At 48.1% G+C, this 21163-nt stretch overlaps 1 protein-coding gene across 1 annotated transcript; it reads left to right on the top strand.

The window, feature by feature from the left end:
* Positions 1-1622: 1622 nt before the first annotated feature.
* On the top strand, positions 1623-21031 carry LOC135899181 (juvenile hormone acid O-methyltransferase-like). The gene is made up of 3 exons (XM_065428447.2): positions 1623-2346; positions 14221-14386; positions 20837-21031. The coding sequence occupies exons 1-3, from the start codon at positions 1807-1809 to the stop codon at positions 21004-21006; spliced, it is 876 nt and encodes a 291-aa protein (XP_065284519.1). The 5' UTR covers positions 1623-1806; the 3' UTR covers positions 21007-21031.
* Positions 21032-21163: the final 132 nt, after the last annotated feature.

Here is a 21163-nt window from a genome sequence, read left to right as displayed (position 1 = left end):
GGTTCTGTAACATAAAACCCCATAAATTAACTTGTTAGCCACACTTCAATCACATAAGTAAAAGGCAAGCCACAAGAAAATAAACATATCCTTGTTTAGAATAATCGGGCGCGTCCCTTTCTGTTATCCAGATATAGGTTCATGTTCATCAATAAATTCTGCAAGCCTGATCTGGCATTCTTTAAAAAATATATTTTCGGTATATTCTTTTATTCATTACGTGGGTGCTCCCATGCATAAGTTTCTTTTTTCTAGCTTATATGACACGCGGCATCGTCATCATCATCACCGGATCACTTGCCGAAGTACTTCGAGTTCCTTTGAAACACTATAAAGCACGAAAGGGTTCTTGCATAATGACTTTACGAGTCCGCTTCGCTGACAGTTCACGTGCTTTTTTTTATTGTTTAACGAAATAATTGGGTCATAGGCAATGTCAGCTTAGACCGCACGCCCTGGCAGTGTAATGAATTGTGCTATACAGTCACTTATTGAGGCATTTGTCGCAACAAAACGATAGGCGCGTAGTTCGCTTGGCTGCGAAACATTTTAACTTGTGGAATCATCGTTGCGCTCCGCTTACCGGTGGTTCCGCTTAAAGCGGACTTCATGGCTCAGCCTAGGAAACGTTTAACTTGGCGCAACAGCCACAAACGTAGAGTGGGCAGGCAGTGCTTTCACCACCATGGAGCATTGCATAGCTGGAAAAGCTGCAAGCGTGTGGGCTGCGTCGCATTGCAAAGAGATAGCTTAAAAACGCCTCCTTACGTCCTGCAGTGCCTCATTTACTATGGCGCTATATACTGCCACGCACAACGTCACGACGAAGGAGGAATGCAAAATGGCTTGTGTATCGCAATTTTCGAGTACGTTAAACAACTCCGTGTGGTCAAAGTTGAATGGGAGCCCTAGAGTATATCGTCCCATTATATAGTTCCGTTTTGCTTTGGTAAGCTAATCTCCAATCACGCAGTATTGAGAGATAGCGAGCGCGCAGCCTCCTTACAAAAATAATTTGCACATAGAAGGACACCATCATTGATGCGCTACAAGAAAAGATGGCGGTTGTGAGCGATAAGCGCTTCACTCTTGCAGCTCACGATCTGATTATTTCGGTCGTGCGTGTATTGTGCATATTGTTCTCAGCAAAGAGGCTACACCAAAGGAGTCAATACACTTAGATATAAGGAAAACTCGAGTTGCTTATAAGACTGCCTTGTAAAATATTTGTTTACAAAATGAAAAACGAAAACAAAATGGAGGCGCTGCCGACAATTGCCTGCGACTGTCTCCTCTCGGGGTATTTGTCGAAGTTATTGGGCTCAACAGAAAATGTCTAAAAAAGAAAACACACACACCCGATTGCTCTATTATTGCATCAGTAAAGCTGTCCTATATATCCACCACACTGAAGTCCGTTTTGATGTAGCCACGCAGGACTCGTTTTTATTTGCAAATACTGCAGCCTGCAAATACTGCAAATACTGGCGATTTTGCAGTATTTGCAGCCTGCAAGCCTGCAAATACTGCAAATATATGGCGATATCACCAGCTACTCTAGATAAGAAACTTGGCCTAAGCACCTTCTTTCTTTTTTTTCTTTTTACGATCTGTGCAGGTGCTGGGAATTCTGCTGAAAACTTGTTTGCACTAGGATGAACTGACTGAGACATCTTATCTGCCGTTGTCACATCCGATATCCTCTATATAGGGCGAAACAATTCCTCGCGGCGTTCAAAATACAATTCCCTGCGTGGTACAGTCGCAGACAGCTTGAAATACCGGCTCTGTGAGACAAGGCTCGCAATGCCTGCGCCGTCCGTTGTGAAAACCGACTCTCAGCCAGTTTTAAATGTTGATAGCTACTACCACTTTGAACGCCACACGACAAAGGAAAACATCGACACCCTAAACAGAATACGGTTCCACGCAAAGCCACGCGACGGCCATCGACACTTGGACATCGGGTGCGGGCCGGGGACCTTCACGGCAGACTACCTGGTTCCTTTGTCTTTGCCGTGCAAAACCATTCTGGCCATCGACAAATCACCCTCGATGATCGACTTCGCCACGAGAAACTCCGCGCACAGGAACGTAGAGTACCGTGTGTTCGACTTCGGCGGCACTGACGTCACGGAGCTGCTGAACGCGTACGGCCACTTCGATCGCGTCTATTCGCTCCTGTGCTTCCATTTCGTCAAAGATCAGACTAAAGCCTTCAGGGACATTGCGCGGCTGCTGACACCGAGATCCGGGGAGTGTCTGGTGATGTCCGCACTCGCCACTGAGGCAGTGGATGCTTGGCTCCAAATGCACCTGATGGAACGCTGGAGAGAAGTGACTCCCGTGAGTATCAGACGACTGCGTATACGTGCGCCATTTCGGAATCAATGTACTCACGCATGCGCAGCATTTGCAAATTAAAATGGTGTTTATGTTACGGCGTTTATTGCATTTTAGCTCAGTATAAAGCGAGCTCGTTCCCGAGCAGATATGCCTGATTTTCATGCGCAATTAACAAAATTCTGTGTGGTTGCTGAATTTGAGTACATTGCGCACTTTAACGCCCATCAAATCGACGTACGCCTATCTTACTATTAGAGACTCCTTCCATACTGAGAAAGAGCGAGAGAGCGAGAATGGAGAAATGAAAGCATGAGGATTAACCAGACGGGCATCCGGTTCGCTAAGCTGCACGCGGGATAAGGGTTGAGGGAATAAACAAAACAAAATGGGAAGACGAACGAGAGAGATTGTTCACTCACTGACTAGTAGACACGGAGTGTCTATAAATGTCTTTTCAGGTGGCTTCATTTTAAAAATGACAGCAGGCCTAGATTTTTGGGTTGATTATGGATGAGACGAAGCACCCAGGATATTTGCCTCTGTAAGGGAATTCGATAATACAATTGGTCCCTGAAATCAGTGCCGACAAAAGCAAAGTACTCATTGGTGAAAGTAGCCGACACACCTCATTATATGCATGTCTTCCTAATCTTAAATGATGTGCGCCATTCTCGTAGCAAGACAACAATACAGTAAGTAAGATGACATATTCAGACTACAGTTGTAAGATGTATGTTCTTGCTATGTCCTGAACAGCTACAAGAATTTCTTTTTTAAATATGTTATGTTACATAAGAATGATGCTGCAAGTAGCTACAATCGAACGCGATAAAAGCAGGATCTGCTTTCCGACCAATACCTGCAGAAAAAGAAGGTAGAAAATTTATTGAAGGTGGACTTTTTCTTGTTTCTTTTTTTTGCACATAAATACGCTCAGGCAATGCTTGAATGCTCGCGTTATGTAGCCGTTAAGGTATTTTCAAATAATTTCTGCAAACGAATAATTTACGAAGCGAACAAACTACGTACATTGACATGGTGAAAGGAATGGGTACAAATGTTCACCTTGCTACTGCGTTCTAGTCCAATGCGCGCTCAATCTGCGTTACCACGCAAACGTCGCATGGCAAAGTGAGGTACTACTCATTATACGCGTTAATACGTTCGGAAAAAGCGAGTAAGAGACAAATACACGACGAGAATATGAGTACGCTCCTTGAACACCATTTGCCGTCGTTCGAATCACGAATGGCGAAGACGGCCGAGACTCTGCAGCTTTAGAAGAAATTGGGTCAACGCAACCGAGCAAAAGTGTACACAGTGTCGTTGTGCAACTCTGGCAGTTCGTATAGTCGGCCCGCAATTGCTACCGTTTCACTTGCTGAACTGGCGTCGGCAGCTATAGTCGGGTGCAAATTTAGAAAAAAGGGGGCGCTTACTCCTCTGAGGCAGATTCACGCGCGCATCCACCGATAGGCTCTCACTCTGGACTGACGTCATGAGCAGGACGGCCGGTAACCCCACCGACGAAAATGATGGCCACCCGCGCTTCGAAGTGGGCCAAGTCACGTCAGCTGTGTGCGTCAATCCCTCGTCAGAGTGAATTCCCGAACTGTTTGTGATGGTCTATCATGCTGGAAATATTACTGTGAGCCTTCAATGCACCATTTGTGCCACGTGTGTTTGTTCTGAGCCGTGATTCGGCGAAGAAATATTGCAGCGAGCATCGCTGACGCAGCGCTACGCATCGCCTGGAGGCAGGATCGCGCGGCGACATACCACTACAAACACACATGCTGCGTGTTTGTTCCATGTTATCTTATTTCGCTCCCGAGTGAAGTTACGACGAGGAATGTGTGCCAAAGTCTGGTGCCTACTGTTAGCGGTAGGTGTGTTCGTGTACTGTGTCGCTGCGTTTTTCGTCGGACGGGGTGAAGTGATGGAGCAAAACCATTCTCAGGTGAAACGAGAAAAGCGTGCGCGCATGAAACAAACCTACGAGTGTCTCAACAGAAAATATTTGCAAAAGAAACCTCCAACTCAAAGATTTGCTGCCGTCAACTTAGCGCGAACGATAGTTGTTAGCAGTGAGATAGCCGAGCGTCTAGCGACGGTGTTCGAGCGTTGTGTAGCACTGTCAATTTGATTGCTGTCCACCAGTGCTCACTGCCCGCGCAAGCTGTAGAATGCGCGCTGTGACACAATCAAGCATAAGGTCTGCTTCCAGCCCTCGATATGCTTTACCACTACACAGCTCCGCACTGCTTTTCAATGCTCATGATATGTTGCAATTAAAAATTCTTAACTGAGTGTTAAGAGAACGTTAAAAAAAAGATAAAAACAAACGTACGAGAAGGTAGGCACAGCAGCTGGTGAACCCGCTCCTAATGCCTCTACCCACGTCTGTGTGTAAATGTGTGTGTGTGTATGTTTTCCTGCGTTTGTCAAATTTTTTTATTTCCTACATTTCTTTATATTTCAGATTTTCTTAGTTTTCGTGTTTGTGGGTGAATATGTTGCTTCTTCGACACGTGTTTGCGCTTGCTCTTATTTCTGTCCTTTTATTTTACATTATCATTTGTTTTTGCTAGTTTTCTTTCAGCAAAGTCTTTTTACACATTTTCATTAACTCATCTTATTCAAAGCACCAACTCCAGAAAACTGCAGGGCTGATGAGGATAGCAATAGGGGCTTGTTGGTACGGCATATCTTATTTTGTTACAGCGCAAGCTTGACACAGACCAACAGAAGGCACATCTGACACACACAGCGCTGTGTTTTTCAGATGTGCCTTCTATTGTCCGTGTCAAGCTTGCGCTATAACAGAATAAGATATGCAGGGCTGGCCTATTCCAACTCATTAAAGCCTTTCTCACTGGTCTACCTCGTCTTCTCAACCTGCCTACTCGCTGTGATTTCTCTCCTTTCTTCTTGCGTTGTTGCCGCAATGTGATTAACCAACTTGCAGAAAACAAATTTTGATTACCTATGAAAACAGAAAGGTTTACAGATACATTTTCTTAAGAGTGTCATGTGGGTTGCAGAGCATGAATTAATGAATGAAGGAATGAATGAATGAATGAATGAACTTTATTCCCCTTTTAAGAGAGGGGAGGGGCCGGGGGGGGGGGGAGAGAGGGAGGTCTAAGTACTCCAGTCCCAGCACGCGTCCGTCACCACATTATGTGGCTAGAAGTCCATCTACCAGTCGTGGTAGGTCTCCGCTACTTCCTCAGCCCACCTCAGGACTCGGTCCTGTAGGCTGGGATCGGAGCTGCGCAGGGCAGTCTCCCGCAGCTCCTCACTGCTAATTAATGGTTTGAGCGTGCGGGGGGGGGGGGAGTTTTGATGGGGCATTGTCACATGATTTGGGAGAAATCTGCTATCGGGACAGGGCAAAAACGACACTTGGATGTCGGGTAACTTTGCCTCTTACCTCTGTTCATGTTTATGCATCAGTGCGTGCGGCAGCTTGCCAGAAGTGCATATGAAAAGGTGCTGTATTGTAAAACAGCACTTTGCTATGTTGCATTTTTCACGCTTCCAGTCTTAGTAACCAGACGGCTTCGCTGCCCATCACATATCCTGGTACACATTTTCAACACGAATAGCATTGTGCAGTGGGGTGTCATTTCCTGTCTGACGCTTTCATCGTTACAAAGACATCTTTCAGTAAATGGAGCCCAGCAAAGCAGCGCACTGAGAGCTTTTGCAACTTTCACCATTTATTACTTCACCAATGTCCTTGTCTCAATCTGGCCGTAGCTATGCCGATGGCTTCTGAACTAAAACTTCGCCTCAATAAGACACATTAAACTTTACTCAGCATTTTCTTAGTAGAAACAATGCTAGCAGAGCTATTCAAAGTAAATAATTGAGCTTACATTCATGTTACTTGCCCAGTCAGATAAACAAATAAAATAATGGCTACAGCAGACTGCGATTTGAAGTGCAGACTGCAAACGGTGCCTTTCAAGCAGGCCCTCGACTGCTGCTATTAATAGCTGCCCGAATGAGTATTTTGGGCCTCACTAAGCTAATGATGTTTGATAATTGTTCTTATTCGCATTACTTGCCTGAGCCAGATAACAAAAATAAACAATGCAGCCACATAATTATGCTTGGCATGCAATCTGCTAACAGTGGCTCTCAGTTTCGCGTTGACTACTGCTGTTTCACCTACAATGGCTACGCATGACTGTGCTTTGAAATGCAGACTGCTGAAGGTGGCTTTCAGGCGTGCCCCTGACTGCTGCTTTTTCACCAAGGGGTCCATCTCGCTCGATGGTCGTTGCCGAAACGAGTTTTCTGGGCCTCACTAAGCTAATGATGTTTGATAATTGTTCTCTTATTCACAATATTTGCCTGGGCCAGATTACCAAAATAAACAATGCAACCACATAATTATGCTTTGGCATGCAAGCTACCAACAGTGGCTGCCAATTTCGCGTTGATTACTGTCGTTTCACCAACAATGGCTACGACATGACTGCGCTTTGAAGTGCTGACTGCTAATGGTGCCTTTCAAGCATGCCCTCAACTACTGTTATTTCATCACCGGGCCCGGCATGCTCAATAGTGGCTGCCCAATAGAGTATTTTAGGCCCTCTGATCACATTGGCATTATTCATCTCAACAGGCTTTAAGGAACAGTAAGGGCAGCAGAACTACCTGGAAGCAGGTCACCTAACAGGGGCATGTCACTCTGCATTGCTCTTATTTGTTCAAGTGGCTTGATGAAATAACAATGACTGTGCAGTGGAGTAAACCTAGCTAACGGTGTGTTTTTGTTATTGCTTGGCTGCATGTATTGGCCTTTAGGGGCATGTTAACCTTGACAATGGCTCGAACACGACTGCTATTGTTTTCCTTTCGACATGCAGGCTGGCAACATTGGCAATCAATTTCGCCTCAGCTGCTGCTACTTCACCACAGGGCCGATCAACTCGAGAATGGCTGCTCTAGTGAGCACTTTGGACCTCACTAAGCTAATGATGTTCATAATCTTTATCTTATTCGCATTACTTGCTTGAGCCAGATAACTAAAATAAACAATGCGGCCACATGAATGTGCTTTGGCGTGCAGGCTGTTAAGAGTGGCTGTCAATTTCACGTTGACTACTGCTTTTTCGTGTCAAGCTGGACAGTGGCTGCCCGAATGAGCATATTGGGCCTTGTGTAGTTATTCAGGGCCAACAACTGTATTTGCATTCATAATTTCCAACATTTAAGCACTTTCTCATGTTAGTACTTCAAGTGAGCATGACCTGTCCAGGACGTTGCTTTTTCAGAATTTCGCTTTCACTAAAAGTTATATGTCACCAAATGAACTGCTTATTTATTTGTGAGGTCATGGGACAATGGTTGGGCGCTGCGAACAAACTGCCAAAATTTTGGTAGCCCTAATAAGGGCTGTTCTTTCGTTAATAAAAAGCTGATATGCTTCGTCGAGTGGCTCAATGCTGGACAGCTCGCAGTCAAAGTAGCTTGCTTCAGTGTCATCATCACCCAGTTCGATGATGATAGGTTGCATGTGGTCACTTCCAGACGTGTCAAGCTTGAACTTTGCCTCCAGGTCCATCACGTGGTGAATGTTCTTTGTCCAGTCTTCCGCCGTTGCATGCTTGATTTTTTTCCTCAAGAAGTCTTCGACCATCGACAGCTTGAAGTATCTGCAGTGATGCCATATTTCTCCTTTGCCTACACGAGCTTGATAGGATTAAATTTGTAGTGGTATGGTGGGAGCCTAAGTACAATGCAACCGGTCCTTTCAGCTGCCTTGTCTACGATGTAGCTCAGATCGTCACTTTACAGGTGCTACCAGTTCAAGCAGCTGCTTTTTCACCATCCTTTCGCTGTAGGTGATATTCTTGCTTTTGAGCCACTCCTGTATTTTTTCCTTCTTCCAAGCTGTCGTCGGCAATTTCTCTTCTCGCCTGGTATGGTAAGGTGCATTGTCCAAAACAATATGATGCTACATGCTGGCAACAGAATGTCCTTAAACCATCCCTCGAAGCGATTTCCGTTCATTCCTTGGTGGTAGTCGCCTGTTTTTTTCGCCTAGGAATACATCCAAACAGCCGTCGATGAAGCCATCCTCGCTGCCGATGTGCGTCACAATCAGGCGCTGGCGTTTTCCAGATGGTTGTTTCAGACCCGTCGACAGGCCATTTGGTCGAGCGTACAGGCGTCCGCACTTCGACACAATGGTGTCTGTCCACACGATCGACCGAGTGTGTCCCACGGTCATCCATGTCTCGGCCAGGAAAAAGATATTTCGGCATTCCGCCCGGTAGCGCTCTACTTCACGAAGGTAGCGATTTCGCCATTCAGCGATGTCACCCCGGTCGGTAAGCAGCTAATCGCGGCTCCTATTCTCGTGCTTGAATCCGACCTCGACAAGCAGGCAACGCACAGGACATCGCTTCAGTGATGGGAGATCCATACGCTTCGAGAACTCGTTAGTTATCTTCTCGACCGTCGGTCTTTCGTTGCGTCGAAAGAAATCGTGCACACATGACCTCAACGCGCACAACGTAGAGCTGTCGTAGTTCGTGCTGCGTCTTCTTTTCTCCGCATTTCGTGGGCACTACCACGAGGGCGTCGACATTTGGCCACCCGAAATATGCGATGCTTTGGCCTCCCTCCTCACGTTGAACACTGTGCTTTCGCTGACACCGAGCATCTCGGCAACCAACTTGGTCGTATCCTCCACGCTGCATGCAGGCTCCCTGTTAAGCCAATACATGTACCAGTGGAGGATCATGTTGCGTGAATCGCTATTCAGGATGTGGCCGCTCTTGTTCTTCTTGTCGAGGCTCCTTGGTGGTGTGGACATCGAGGCGACACAAGACTCGTTCGACAAGGTATCGCATTCGTATGTCGCCTCACTGGGCTCCAAGGCGGAAAACCCGCACGGAATGCCTAGCGCGAAGTGGCGAGATTGCAGGTTGCAAAAAAAAAGTGAGAAGGGAAAAAAATTGTGAGAACATAAAACCAAAAAATATAAATTGTATGCTAGTTAATACCAAGAGTATTTTTTTAAAAAAATGAATGAAGAATTTTGGTACCTTTGCTGCCTCGATCATCTTCTCGCCTCCGGTTTGTAATGGTTTCGATAAGTGCGTTTTTTTGTAAGTATTGTTCAATAGCAACCGATTCATTTTAAACTCGGAAAACGAGCAGTAAATGGGCCGTGTTCGTGTAAACTAGCGCAAAAGCCATGCCGAGCTGCTCTTTCTACTTTTGTCACTTGCAATGAAGCTAAAAAGCAGGCGACGCGCAGCGTTGTAGAAGGCACGGAGTTATTTTACTCTCGCGATCCGGCACGCGAGGTAGCACATGAGAGCACTACTAAACCAGTCATCAAAATACAAATGTCGTTACTTATACCGAGCATTGCGCGTTACAGAAAGACAATTTTTTGAGCGGGACTATATTAGTCGCGGAGGCAATGGGCTGTCGCGCTTCGGTCACTCGGGCGGGGCCTCCCCTTCTTTCTAAAGTTGTACGTGACTATAGGTACATCAGTCTTGACTTCTTGGCTTGATCGCGAAGCTGAGCTTTTCTCTCATCCTCTAGTAGTAAAAATACGACATCCACTCTTCAAGAAATGACGGGATGCACCGCTTCGATTACGGAGATCAATCAGTTGCCTCCTTGGCTGCCGACTATCAACTGCTTGTAACACATTACGCCACTCGTTTACAGTCAACCAGACCCAACGAACCCTACACAATATGGCGCCCGCACCATCCAAAATTTGACGTCACGCTTGACGGTAAGAGGTGTGCAACGTGTTGAAAATCTAGCTTAGGAAACAAGATGATCCAGGGGGTGGTGGTGGTGGTGGTGGTGAAAACGTTTATTTCCTCTGAAAAGAGGGAGTTACATGGAGGGTGCTCTGGAGTCAGGCTTAGTGCCTTTCCCCTCACAAACACTAGGTGGAGTCCCTAGTACGGGACCCCAGTGGCTTCCGCTGCCGCCATAGCTCGTTCGACCATCGCCTTTTGGGCTTTCAGGTCGCAACAGGCGAGTAGGGTCGCCTCCCAGTCCTCCCGGGTGGGGTTTGGGTGTGGAGTAAAAGCAGGGTTGGAGGGGCACGCCCACACCATGTGGTAGAGGTCCGAGGACCTCTCCCCACAGTGCGGGCATTCCCCGGAGAAGGCAGGGTCAAAGTGCTTTAGCGAGGCCGGGCACATCATGGTGTTCGTGACAAGGCGGAGGAACAGGCGTTCCTCCGCTCTCGTTAATCCTTTACACGGGTAGGGGTACAGTTTATGTCTATCTTTGTATAATTGTGTTATTTCCTTGTAAGTGTAGGTCGGCGTGGCTTCCGCTGCTTCTTCAGAGGTGGCGGGGGACGAGGTTGCCCGGTTAGAGAGCGCGCGGGCGGCTGCATCTGCTGCCTCGTTTCCTCCTAGCCCCGAGTGGGCCGGAGCCCAGACTATGAAGCGGTGGGATGGACCTCCTACGTACGAGCTATTTTGCAGTAGCCGGTAGGCCAGGTACGGGACCCAGCCCTGTTGGACGTTCCGACACGCCCCTCGCGAGTCGGTTATGATTGTCTTGGAATCGGAGTGTGTTGCCGCTAAAGCGATGGCGACTTCCTCTGCTTGAGTGACGTTTCGGGCTTTGAAGGTGAGCCCGTTCACCGTTTTGGACTCGTGGATCACTGCCGCCGTGTACCACCCGCCATGGTGCGGGCCGGATGCGTCCACGTAGTATACCCCGGGTTTCCTTCCGTAGTGGTGAGCTAAGGCCTCTGCCCTGGCCCTGCGTCTACCCTCGTGGTCGTCCCTGGACATCTTAATTGGGAGTGGTCTTACGTGCAGGGCGTAACGCCATTCCTGAGAGAGTCTTACTCTCTCCTCGGTTAGAGTCGTGTGTTCTATGTGCAGACGGGCCAAAAGGCGGCGTCCTGACGGCGTCTGCGATAATCGCGTGTATTGACCTGTGAGGTGGGCTTCTCTAAGTTCATCGAAGGAGTTCGTCATACCCAGACCTTGGAGTCTCAGGTTAGACGTGGTTATCGGGAGGTCGAGGGCCTTCTTCGCCATTTTGCGTATTATCACCTCGATGATGTTCTGGTCGTGTTTGTTGAGGCGGAGATAGGGGGTCGAGTACAGGATTCTGCTTGTTACAAAGGCATTGGCCAGCCGCAAGGCGTCTTTGCTTCGCAGTCCCCCTTTCTTGTTCGAGACTCTGCGGACCATTCGGCCCACCTGATCTCCCACCTTCTTTAGTTTGTCGAGCGTGGTCGTCGCCAGCCGACGCTGGTGGATGAAAAGACCTAGGACTCTAATTTCTTTTCTTTCGGGTATCGGTTCCGATCCAAGTCTCAATTCTATCTTGTTTGTGCATTTTTTGTTGGGGCGAATGTGCACGAATTCGGATTTTTGAGGGGAGCAATGAAGGCCACATCTTTTCGCGTACTCGTTCGCCGCGGTGGCCGCCTCCTGCAGGCTGGCCTCCATTTCACCGAGAGAGCCCTGCGTGGCCCAAATGGAGATGTCGTCCGCGTACAGCGCGTGTTGCACACCCGGGACTTTCTCCAAGTGGACCGGCAGGTTCTTCATTGCCAAGTTGAAAAGCAAGGGGGATAGCACCGCTCCCTGTGGCGTCCCTCTCGTGCCTAATAGAAAGGGGCCGTGTTCCGCGTTCTGGATCCTCACGTAGGCCTGTCTGTCCGTGAGGAAGCGTTTTATATACTCGAAAGCGTTCCTGCCGCATCCCGTCTCTGATAGGTGTGTGAGGATCGCCTCGTGTGTCACATTATCGAAGGCTCCCTTCAGATCTAGGGCCAGCACTATCTTATCCCCGTTCGGATGTCCGATCGGGTTTAGTACCTCCCTGCTGAGCTGCAGCAGGATGTCCTGAGCCGATTTATTTGGCCTGAAGCCGTACATCGAGTCGGCGAAGACTCGCTTGTTTTCTAGGTACTCAGATAGTCTGTCTCTGACCATAGTTTCCATCAGTTTGCTCACGCACGAGGTGAGAGAAATAGGTCTTAGGTTATCCGTATCTATGGCCTTGCCCGCCTTGGGGATGAAAGTTATCAGCGCCGTCTTCCACTCCGTGGGAAATGGAGCTTCGCCCCCCCAAATCGAATTAAAGTGTTCTAGGAGGGATTCGTATGTGCGGTCCGGCAGATTGGCTAGGAGTTTTACCGAGATCCCGTCCCTTCCTGGCGCGGTCCCGCGTTTCATCCTCGCTAGAGCGGCCTTGAGTTCGTATATTTTGAAAGGTTCGTCCAGCTCAGCATTTTGTGCTCCATTGTATCTGTAAGCGTCTCCCCTTGGATCTTGGGTTGTGGTCAGATACTGGTCCCGAAGCTTCAGTGCAAGCTGGGCCGTATTTCCTTGAAATGCATGTACCGCTCTCTGCAGGTGCTTGTGCGTCTCGGTGCGCGTCTGGTTGGGATCTATGAGTGCCCGGAAGAGGCGCCATGTGTTCTTGCTAGACATCTGCCCAGCGGCCGCGTTGCACCTATCTACCCAGTTCGCGTCCGCGAGTTGCGCCGCGTACTCCGCCGCTTCTTTAGTGATTGCCGCGATCCGAGCTCTTAGCTTTCGGTTATGCTTCTGTCTACGCCATCTTTTGACCATGCTGCGTCTGGCTGCCCAGAGGTGGAGGAGGTGGGTGTCCACGTCCGTCACCGCCTCTGAGAGCTTTACCTGCGTTTCCGTCGAACACAGGTGGATCAGCAGCTGTTTTGTCCAGGCTTGATATCCCTGCTCCTGGATGGAGCTTACCTCGTATTCCTTTCTAAATTTCGTCCAGTCCGGCAGCATAGTGTGCCCCGTAGGCCTGGTCGGCTTCGCCGTCTGACGTGGAGCCACGGCTCGTAGCGTGCACGATGAACTTTGGGGTATTGTGAAGGGTAGCAAAAACCCGGAGTGCTACGCCGACCATGGTAGTATATGTCGAACAGAAAATAATGTTTCAGCTCCCGCACGAGGGTCTTGTTCACCACTGAAAACGAAAAGATTTCTGCTCATACGTGTGAGCAAGGCCCCCGTTTGGGAGCCGAAGCGACCTTTTCTTTCACCTCCATACTTTGGTTGCCGTGGTCACCTGGGTTTTTCCTACCCTTCACAATGTCCCATCCCTACCAGACGGTTTGCCTTCAAACCTTCAACTTCTTGGAGTATTGTACACACCAGCCAGGGAGCTGTATTCGTATGAATAGTGAGACTTTTGAGAAAGCGCAAAATGAAGCGTCAGTCAGGATAAATTATTTGATGAAATGGCTACAGCGGCTATATAAAACCGAATAAAGGCGTGTTTCTCGGGTGGCCACTACTATAAAATACCCACTGACAAAGCACTCCCACCATGCTAATCCCAACAATGCTATCGAGCGTGTGTCCTTCAAGGTAATGCTTGTGTGGCCCAGAGCCAACGACCGCCAAGCGATCATAGATAACGCGAAGCGTTTGCGCTCTCAGCTACGACATTCAAGTGCGGATAGTAAGCAAACGACCATGCACTTCTGCCATGCGACTTCTGTGCCGCGATAAGGGGTATACTTTTGTGGTGATTAAATGACTGTTTGCTTTTACGCCAACAGATGTGTGAAAGACACTCAGTCTTTGCGGTAAAAAAAGCTACTCGCTTCACTTAGCAGGGTGTTACAAGATTCCATGTCATCAGAGCTATGCGGCTAGCATGTCTCGTCTATGCCTAGTGTAACATGTAAAAAACTGGCTTCCCGGAAGGCCTGCAAAAGGCTGATATCAGTCCGTGCGATTTACCTATACATATTTGCGTGGAACCCCTTGCGCTCCGCCGGAAATACTGTCTCGATTTTTATCACTATCGAGTGCACTCAAACATTTCAGAGAATTCTGACAATGCATGACTGTTTTCCAGGACCCGAAGTTATTTTACTCAAATCAATTCAAGTTTGACTTCGACAAGAACGTATCTGACGTCGAATCAGAAATGCGATCTATGGTCGCAGAAGCCGGGCTGCGTTGCCTTGAATGCTACATTTACGAAACAGAATGGCCGTTTCCTGATGCCAGAAGTTGTGTCGGTAAGTTTCAAAGAGCGTTAAGTATAAAACACCTCTCAAAGAATGATTGCTTTCTATACGTGATTATTTTGGTGCTACTTATATTTTCTGCGGGTGCGAAAAGTTACGTTCCATGATTTCGACACTCCCATATGCGTCACATTGGATGTAGCGGCCACACTAATGAACGTTCTTACTTAAACAGCCCCTAATATCATGTGACAGGTCATAAGCAGCGACGGTGGCTTATAGGGACAATAAAGGTTACCAGAAAGTCAAGTTAAGGTGATAAAGCAATGCCCTAGAACGTCTAAGGCGTCAATATAATCACGAACAGAGCTTTAGTAACCGAGAAATTGAGGTAAATTCACGACACCATTTGAGACCCTCCAGCGACATTCCGGTACTAGCCCGATGAGGAAAGCACTTTTCATCATAATTTATGTCACTAGTACTCAACTACTCGTATTAAAAAGATCATTTCATTAGATTATAAAACGGAAGAAAATGCTACTTGTCTACTTCTATTCGATTCTAAGAAAAAAATAACATTTTGACGAGCAGTATGGGTGATCGAAAGGTTTCGTTTTCGCTCGACTCTGCGCGCTCGACTTTGCGCCGCGCGCGCTTTGGAGTTTCAGTTGTTTCTTTATCGCGTCGTGCTGCGGTGGTCCTGTTGGCTCGCAAAACTTGCATTTGGAACAAAGAGCGAGAATGCCATTTCCATGTGTTGTCGTGGGATGCGCGAACGGTCCGCGGAACTTGGCCAAGGGCAGTTGGAACGGCGAATCCAACGTTACTTATCACTGTGTGCTAACGAGTCAACCTCTCCGTTCGAAGTGGTTAAGTGCCGCACCTCTGCGACAGCGGGCTGGCAAAGAGACGAAAAATCACGTAGTGTGCTCGCTCCACTTGGACGTGACGTGGATTACGAGTTCAACGCCGATTTACTGAAGTCGCGTGAAGTGCCTTTCAAAGCAGGCCGTCGTCGTAGTCGTGCGGAACGACGCCGGCAGCGCGAGCCCTCAACAGCAGGTCACCTTCATCAGTGCTTAAATCGCCGAACTCGAGCCCAGCATCGCGAGCTAATGTGTCGTTGTCAGGGTCATCCATTGCAACGAGTGTTGAAGTTGGCGTCATAAAATAAAGAACCAGCTTATCGTCGTGCGCTTTCCCTTCCGCTAGCCACCATAGTTCCGCTTTCGCGCAGCTGTCGGCTCTGTCTTGGCTCTGTTTCTGGCCGCGCGTTTGCGTTTTGTGCAGAAAATCCGTAGCGCCGTCTGCGGGAGCCATTTTACTCACCGACGGCGCAACGTCACTATGAGACCATGACGTCAATACTCCGCAACCGGAGGGCGGGTGACTTGAACTGCGCTAGAGGTACGCTGACGCTTCAGAGCGCATTTGCTCTTAAAATAAGTCTCTTCTTCGCACGAAACAAGCGTCTCGAGGTTTCTGGGATGGTATTTCAACAGTTGACGTTGGCTTAATATTAACCTTTAGTGTCCCTTTAAGCAAGAGCAGTTCTTTACGTCTTGCGGATTAAGGAAAACTACTGATGCCCCTAATAAGGGCAAAAAGTGCTCATTATGTGTTGTTAGCTTGTGTTATCTTCATTAAAACAGCTGTTTCAGTTTGTTGGTTCGCGCACATATGCTAACTCGTATACAGCACCTATGAACAACGGATAAAATGTAGGGTACTCATACGCTGACCAACTGCGCGTACGCATCAAGCTTAATATGTACCTGGGAACAGCGTGTGCGCTGTGTCCGCCTGTTCCTGTACTATTTCCCGATTCGGCGCCGTTTTCCCTTATTCCTGTCAAACGACAGGACTTATATGTCATTCTCATTTGAACCATGTAGAGCTGTGGATAAGAAACCCTTGACCATGTAGTGCACATAGAGACGCGTATCACTTGTCTCCTGTGCACTAAAAGACACTGTTCTTTATTCAGAAAATACCGCCCGGGCTTTTCTCCAACAAATAGTCAATATACGCAACAAATACAACTTCCAATCATACACGCCCCATGATAAAATGCAGAACTGCGTTCATGGAATTTGGTTCGACCATTGAGTCATTTCTTCTGCGTCTACCTTTTAAGGGGCCCTTCACCAGGCCCCATAGCAAGTTTTGGTTATACGCTGGAAGTTGTTATGTGTTTTCTAGGTAGCGTTCTGGCACAAAAAATTTCACACCGACTCACTAATGGCCGAGATAAAAATAGTTCCGAGTGACGAGCAAATGATTTCAGCAAGCGGGCTCCCTTGCCACGCAAGAAGCTCCCTCCACTCGCCCCGTCAAGCCTACGCAAGCGAAATTCCTTCCCTGCATTCTCCCTTACCGGACCTCGAGGATCGCGTGACGTATACGTCACAGGCCCCACCTTCGCTTTTTTTCTTGCTCCTCGCATTTTTTCCTTTCTTTTTTTGGCACTACGCAATTCCACCGCGCGCGAGCTGTTGTCTCGTTCGAGCCGCACACGATTTTGAGCGCTGTGCACAAGTAAACATGACTAGGGGTATAATTCAGTGCTACACGGAGGGGAGGGAAAGAGATAAGAAGAAGGCAGGGAGGTTAACCAGAGTCACGTCCGATTGGCTACCCTACACACGGGGGAACGGGAAAGGGAGAAAACAAAGATAACAGGCAGGGAGAGGAGGGAAGGAAAGAAGGAAATTGCAGTGAGTTCGCTGACGTGTGTGGCCTTACAGAAATTGCATTATTAGTAACAAATGGTCGCACAAGTCCGTCGTCCTTAAGAAGCACAAAAGTGCCTTCACCGCTTTATGGGCCGACGGGCGATGGGGGCGGTGTTCCAGCAGCACCTGCACAGAAAGCGGCCGATTGTCCAGTGTTTGAAAAGCTTTGGCAAGTTCTTGTCTCTCAGGGGTGTATCGTGGACAGTGGCACAGCAGGTGGTCGATGGATGTGCAGCGCTACACGAATACTGAGGCAAAACAAGCGGATCGTAGAGCGTGATCACGCGCTAGAATGCGGTAGAAAATGACATAGTTTTGGTACCTGCGCACGTGACCTTACGACCGTTGGAACAAGCAGACGAAGCGGAAGTATATCTCTCTTTCTTCAGTGCGAAGTAAATAAAAAAAACACGCAGACATTCTGTATGTATGTTTTATTATTTCTCTAAATTTCAATTCGTCAATTCAAACAACAGGTGGCACAGATAACACATGTTGTCCAGAATAATTCTCGAAGTCACGCGTCACCATGAGTGACGTCACACTGCGGACTCGACTGCGTAGGCGCAGGGGCACGACTACGTCACCGTCCGGCTTGGAGCGTGGCAGCCGCGAGAAGTAAAAACGGTGTTCGGTTTGAAATTTTAGATCTTTCCGCGGCGCGTAGCGCCGTAATACTTTGCAGACACGATTGTTACCACGCAATGTATGATCTGCGCTTGTCAGCTCAAAATGACCAGACCTGGCCAAAATGGCTAGCCTTTTAATAATAACCTTGTCAGCTAATCAAGGCACTGTGCGAAGAGCAGTCCGCAGTATCGCTGGTGCTGAATGATCCTCGCTCACGTAATATTCCTTCGTTAAATACAACATTGCGTGCAGGCACAAGGAGTATTCAGTAAACTTGGCAAAAAGCTATGAGTAAAATCTTCAGGGGATAAAACATACGATTGACGCAATAGAAACATTTCAAACATTATATTTTCTGGTCATAGTCTTGGTCAGAAAATATTAAAAGAGATTATTACCAGTCTTGGTCAATCAACTCCAAGGCAATTTTACAAATATGGAGAACATGAGTAACGGAATGCTCGCTTTTTTTTCGAAAATAAAGGTGATAGTGTTCCTCCCTGTAATATTGTTGCGTAGTGCTTCTTGGTACTTATTTCCGATTGTTTTTAGTATAATACCGAACCATGTGCCATAATACTGTTTTATAATATACAACATGGCAGTTATGTAACGTAGTCCTCTAAAGGTATTGACTGTGTTTTATGCGAAGCATATTAATAGAGCTCAACCCAGCTCCTCAGGCGCGCCGGTGCCGTCTTCAATACCACGTGACACCGTGACGTCACGACAGAGGAGAAACGGGGCGCCAACTCGCGCCGTCGCTCGCGGCGTCGCGGCGGTATATAAGCAGCTGCGCTTGCCTCTGCTAGACACCCACGAGGTGAGATGCCTCCTGGAGACAGAGCTGCTCGTTGGAATGAGAAGCGAAGGTTGCGGCGTGCTACAGAGACTGTTTCTAGGTGGCTTTGCTACGGCGCAACGACTACGCACCCCGCATCGGACGCGGTGAGCGTCGAGCAACGCAGCGTTCGGCGCGACAACGAAATGTACGCCTAAGCAAGCGCCGCACGCCTGAGCCGACGCCGACGACACCGGCTTTTCTGCGACACGAGCTCCTTAACGCTGTCGCGTTAAAATAAAGGCTAGTATGCTTCGCATCCTGGGCTTAACCTTAGCTACGCCACAGCCAGTTTTTATGCGAAGCATATTAACGTAGGTTTCGGGCCTTCGCGCGACGCCCGGCGGTGGCCACCATTGACCCTGAAGTGGGGTCACGTGACATGACGTCACGTGATGACGTCACACAGGCTGCAGATGGGGCCTCATATCGCCCCGTCGGTCGCCTCCCGGTGGTGGCCACCATTGACCTTCAAGTGACCTTCAAGTAGGTCACGTGACATGACGTCACGTGATGACGTCACACCGGCTGCAGATGGGGCCTCATATCGCACCGTCGGTCGCCTCCCGGCGGTGGCCACCACTGACCCTGAAGTGAGATCACATGATGTGACGTCACATGATGACCTCAGACCGGCTGCAGATGGGGCCTCATATCGCGCCGTCGGACGTCGCCCGGCGGAGGCCTCCACGCTTCGGTTCGCGCCGTCGCGCGCGACGCGGCGGCGGTGCCACCATCGCTGCATCACGTGATATGTGACGTCACGCCAGGGATAAAGCGGCGCGCGCCCGCCATCGCGTCAGTCTCTGTGCCCGCAACCGCGCCAGCGTCTTTGCGCCGGGCGTGTATGCGGTCAAGATGCCTCCAAACGCTAACGATACGCTAAGGTTAAGCCCAGTGGATGCGAAGCATCCACTGGCCTTAACCTTGATAAGCCTCCAATTTTTTATGCACTTTACACTCAAAGCATTTCTACATTAAGCTGGCTGTCAAGTAAACTGAGGCTCGGAGCTCTTCAAGTGCACATCTTCACTTTTGCAGAGAAGGTTTTTGCCAACCTTCCCACATTGGACGTCGCAGCTTGTGCTGGCTGCTGAGGGGTCGGCCAGCATCTCTGCGGATACACTTGTGAATAGACATACGAAGCTTATACGTGCGTCGTAGGCAGGTGCTGGGGAACGGGTTTATATAATCCCTGTATAGGCTGACAAACGAAAAAGTGCCAGTAAGCGTGCCTCTGTTCTGCGCTAAAGAAAAATAATAATAATTCCTACATAAAACTTCAACATATAATGTCGACTCACCGGTATCTCTGATATGAAGCAACGCCTTTAAAAGGGATAGCGCATTTTTGTTTAAACGATTCTTAGACTTAGTTTATTCTTTTTTTTTTCTTTGTGTAGGGCATACTCTATATGTCACTGTGTGTGTTTCCAGTTCTTGCTCAATCCTCCGACATAGGTATGTCCCACTGCGACAATAGGGATACAGGATACTTAAATGTTGCCACATATGTGTCGCCCTTCTCTGTGCTTACACCTGTCATTACCATGCATCCCTCGAGAAGCGTAACACATCGCCTTCGTCCTCGTTATGTCGCTGTGAAGATGTCCCACAGTGTACATCCAACTGATTTGGTGTTTTCATTTTGGCATTGCTTGTGGCCGGTGTACTGTACAAACATAAAAATTTCATGAGTATGATGCTGTAGCTTTTGAGGTGGATAAACGTAAACATCGCATGAGAATACACGTTTCCTAGGACGAAAGTAAACACAATAATAGGCGGCGCCGTTAGTTGCGTAGCATTCATTTAATTGCATTACTAACACTTCGCTTTCCATAAATACCAACATGTGCAATATATCTGCACGCTTTTTTTTTTCTCTTTGAGCTCTCGCCTCGTTCATTGCTTTGTGATCGACAGACCAGGGTTTCCCTTCATTTTGTTGACAAACTACGGACTCAACTCCGCGCAGACCTCAAGGTTACTTAATTACAAAATGCGCTTAATTGTTGTTTCTTTTTTCCTGCGACAAACATAGGCCGACGGAACGCACGTCATTACTAAATTTTAAAACGTCTTGAGTACGTGAAGGCGACGCGCGACGTACCCTTTGAAAACGCTTATACATTTAGTTTGAAAAAACTTGACTAAGAGGCAAATAATTATCTCGGCTATTACATTTATTCCGAAGCACAAAGAACCTTTAACTAACGGAGACGCTTACGCTTCCTTACGTGACGAGGTGTATTCGTAGTTTGCTACACACTATTTCCTTTTTTTTTGCAGATGCCTGTTTTGACGCGTGTGGATTATTCAAGGGCGTTCCCCCCTTGGATATCGATGACGTTAAGAAGGACTGGACGCGCATCCTTGATGAGCGCTCAGGAAAAGGGCCTGGAGCGTTCTCCATCAAGATGACGTGGTTCTGCGTTCATGCTCAATCACCGTCCACGTAAATGAACTATTCATGGAGTACAACATCAGCTGAAAAATTGCATTCTATAAGGAATGTCTACTCGCGTTTCTATTGTTTTGTCCTTTCTCCCTCATTATACACCACAAGAATGCATTAGAGAGCTAAGAAACGCACAATGAGCGATGGTAGAAATACGA

The sequence above is a fragment of the Dermacentor albipictus genome, chromosome 5, assembly GCF_038994185.2.
Source record: "Dermacentor albipictus isolate Rhodes 1998 colony chromosome 5, USDA_Dalb.pri_finalv2, whole genome shotgun sequence".
NCBI lineage: Eukaryota > Metazoa > Arthropoda > Arachnida > Ixodida > Ixodidae > Dermacentor > Dermacentor albipictus.
Note: the sequence above shows the minus strand (reverse complement) of the source record. Positions and strands in the feature narration are given on the sequence as shown.

What these genes read in the sequence shown, in the direction of transcription:
- LOC135899181 (XM_065428447.2), top strand. Translation starts at nt 1,807, where the DNA reads ATGCCTGCGCCGTCCGTTGTGAAAACCGACTCTCAGCCAGTTTTAAAT. An exon ending in GCTGGAGAGAAGTGACTCCC is followed by an intron (nt 2,347 to 14,220) that starts GTGAGTATCAGA and finishes ACTGTTTTCCAG; the next exon opens with GACCCGAAGTTATTTTACTC. An exon ending in TGATGCCAGAAGTTGTGTCG is followed by an intron (nt 14,387 to 20,836) that starts GTAAGTTTCAAA and finishes TTTTTTTTGCAG; the next exon opens with ATGCCTGTTTTGACGCGTGT.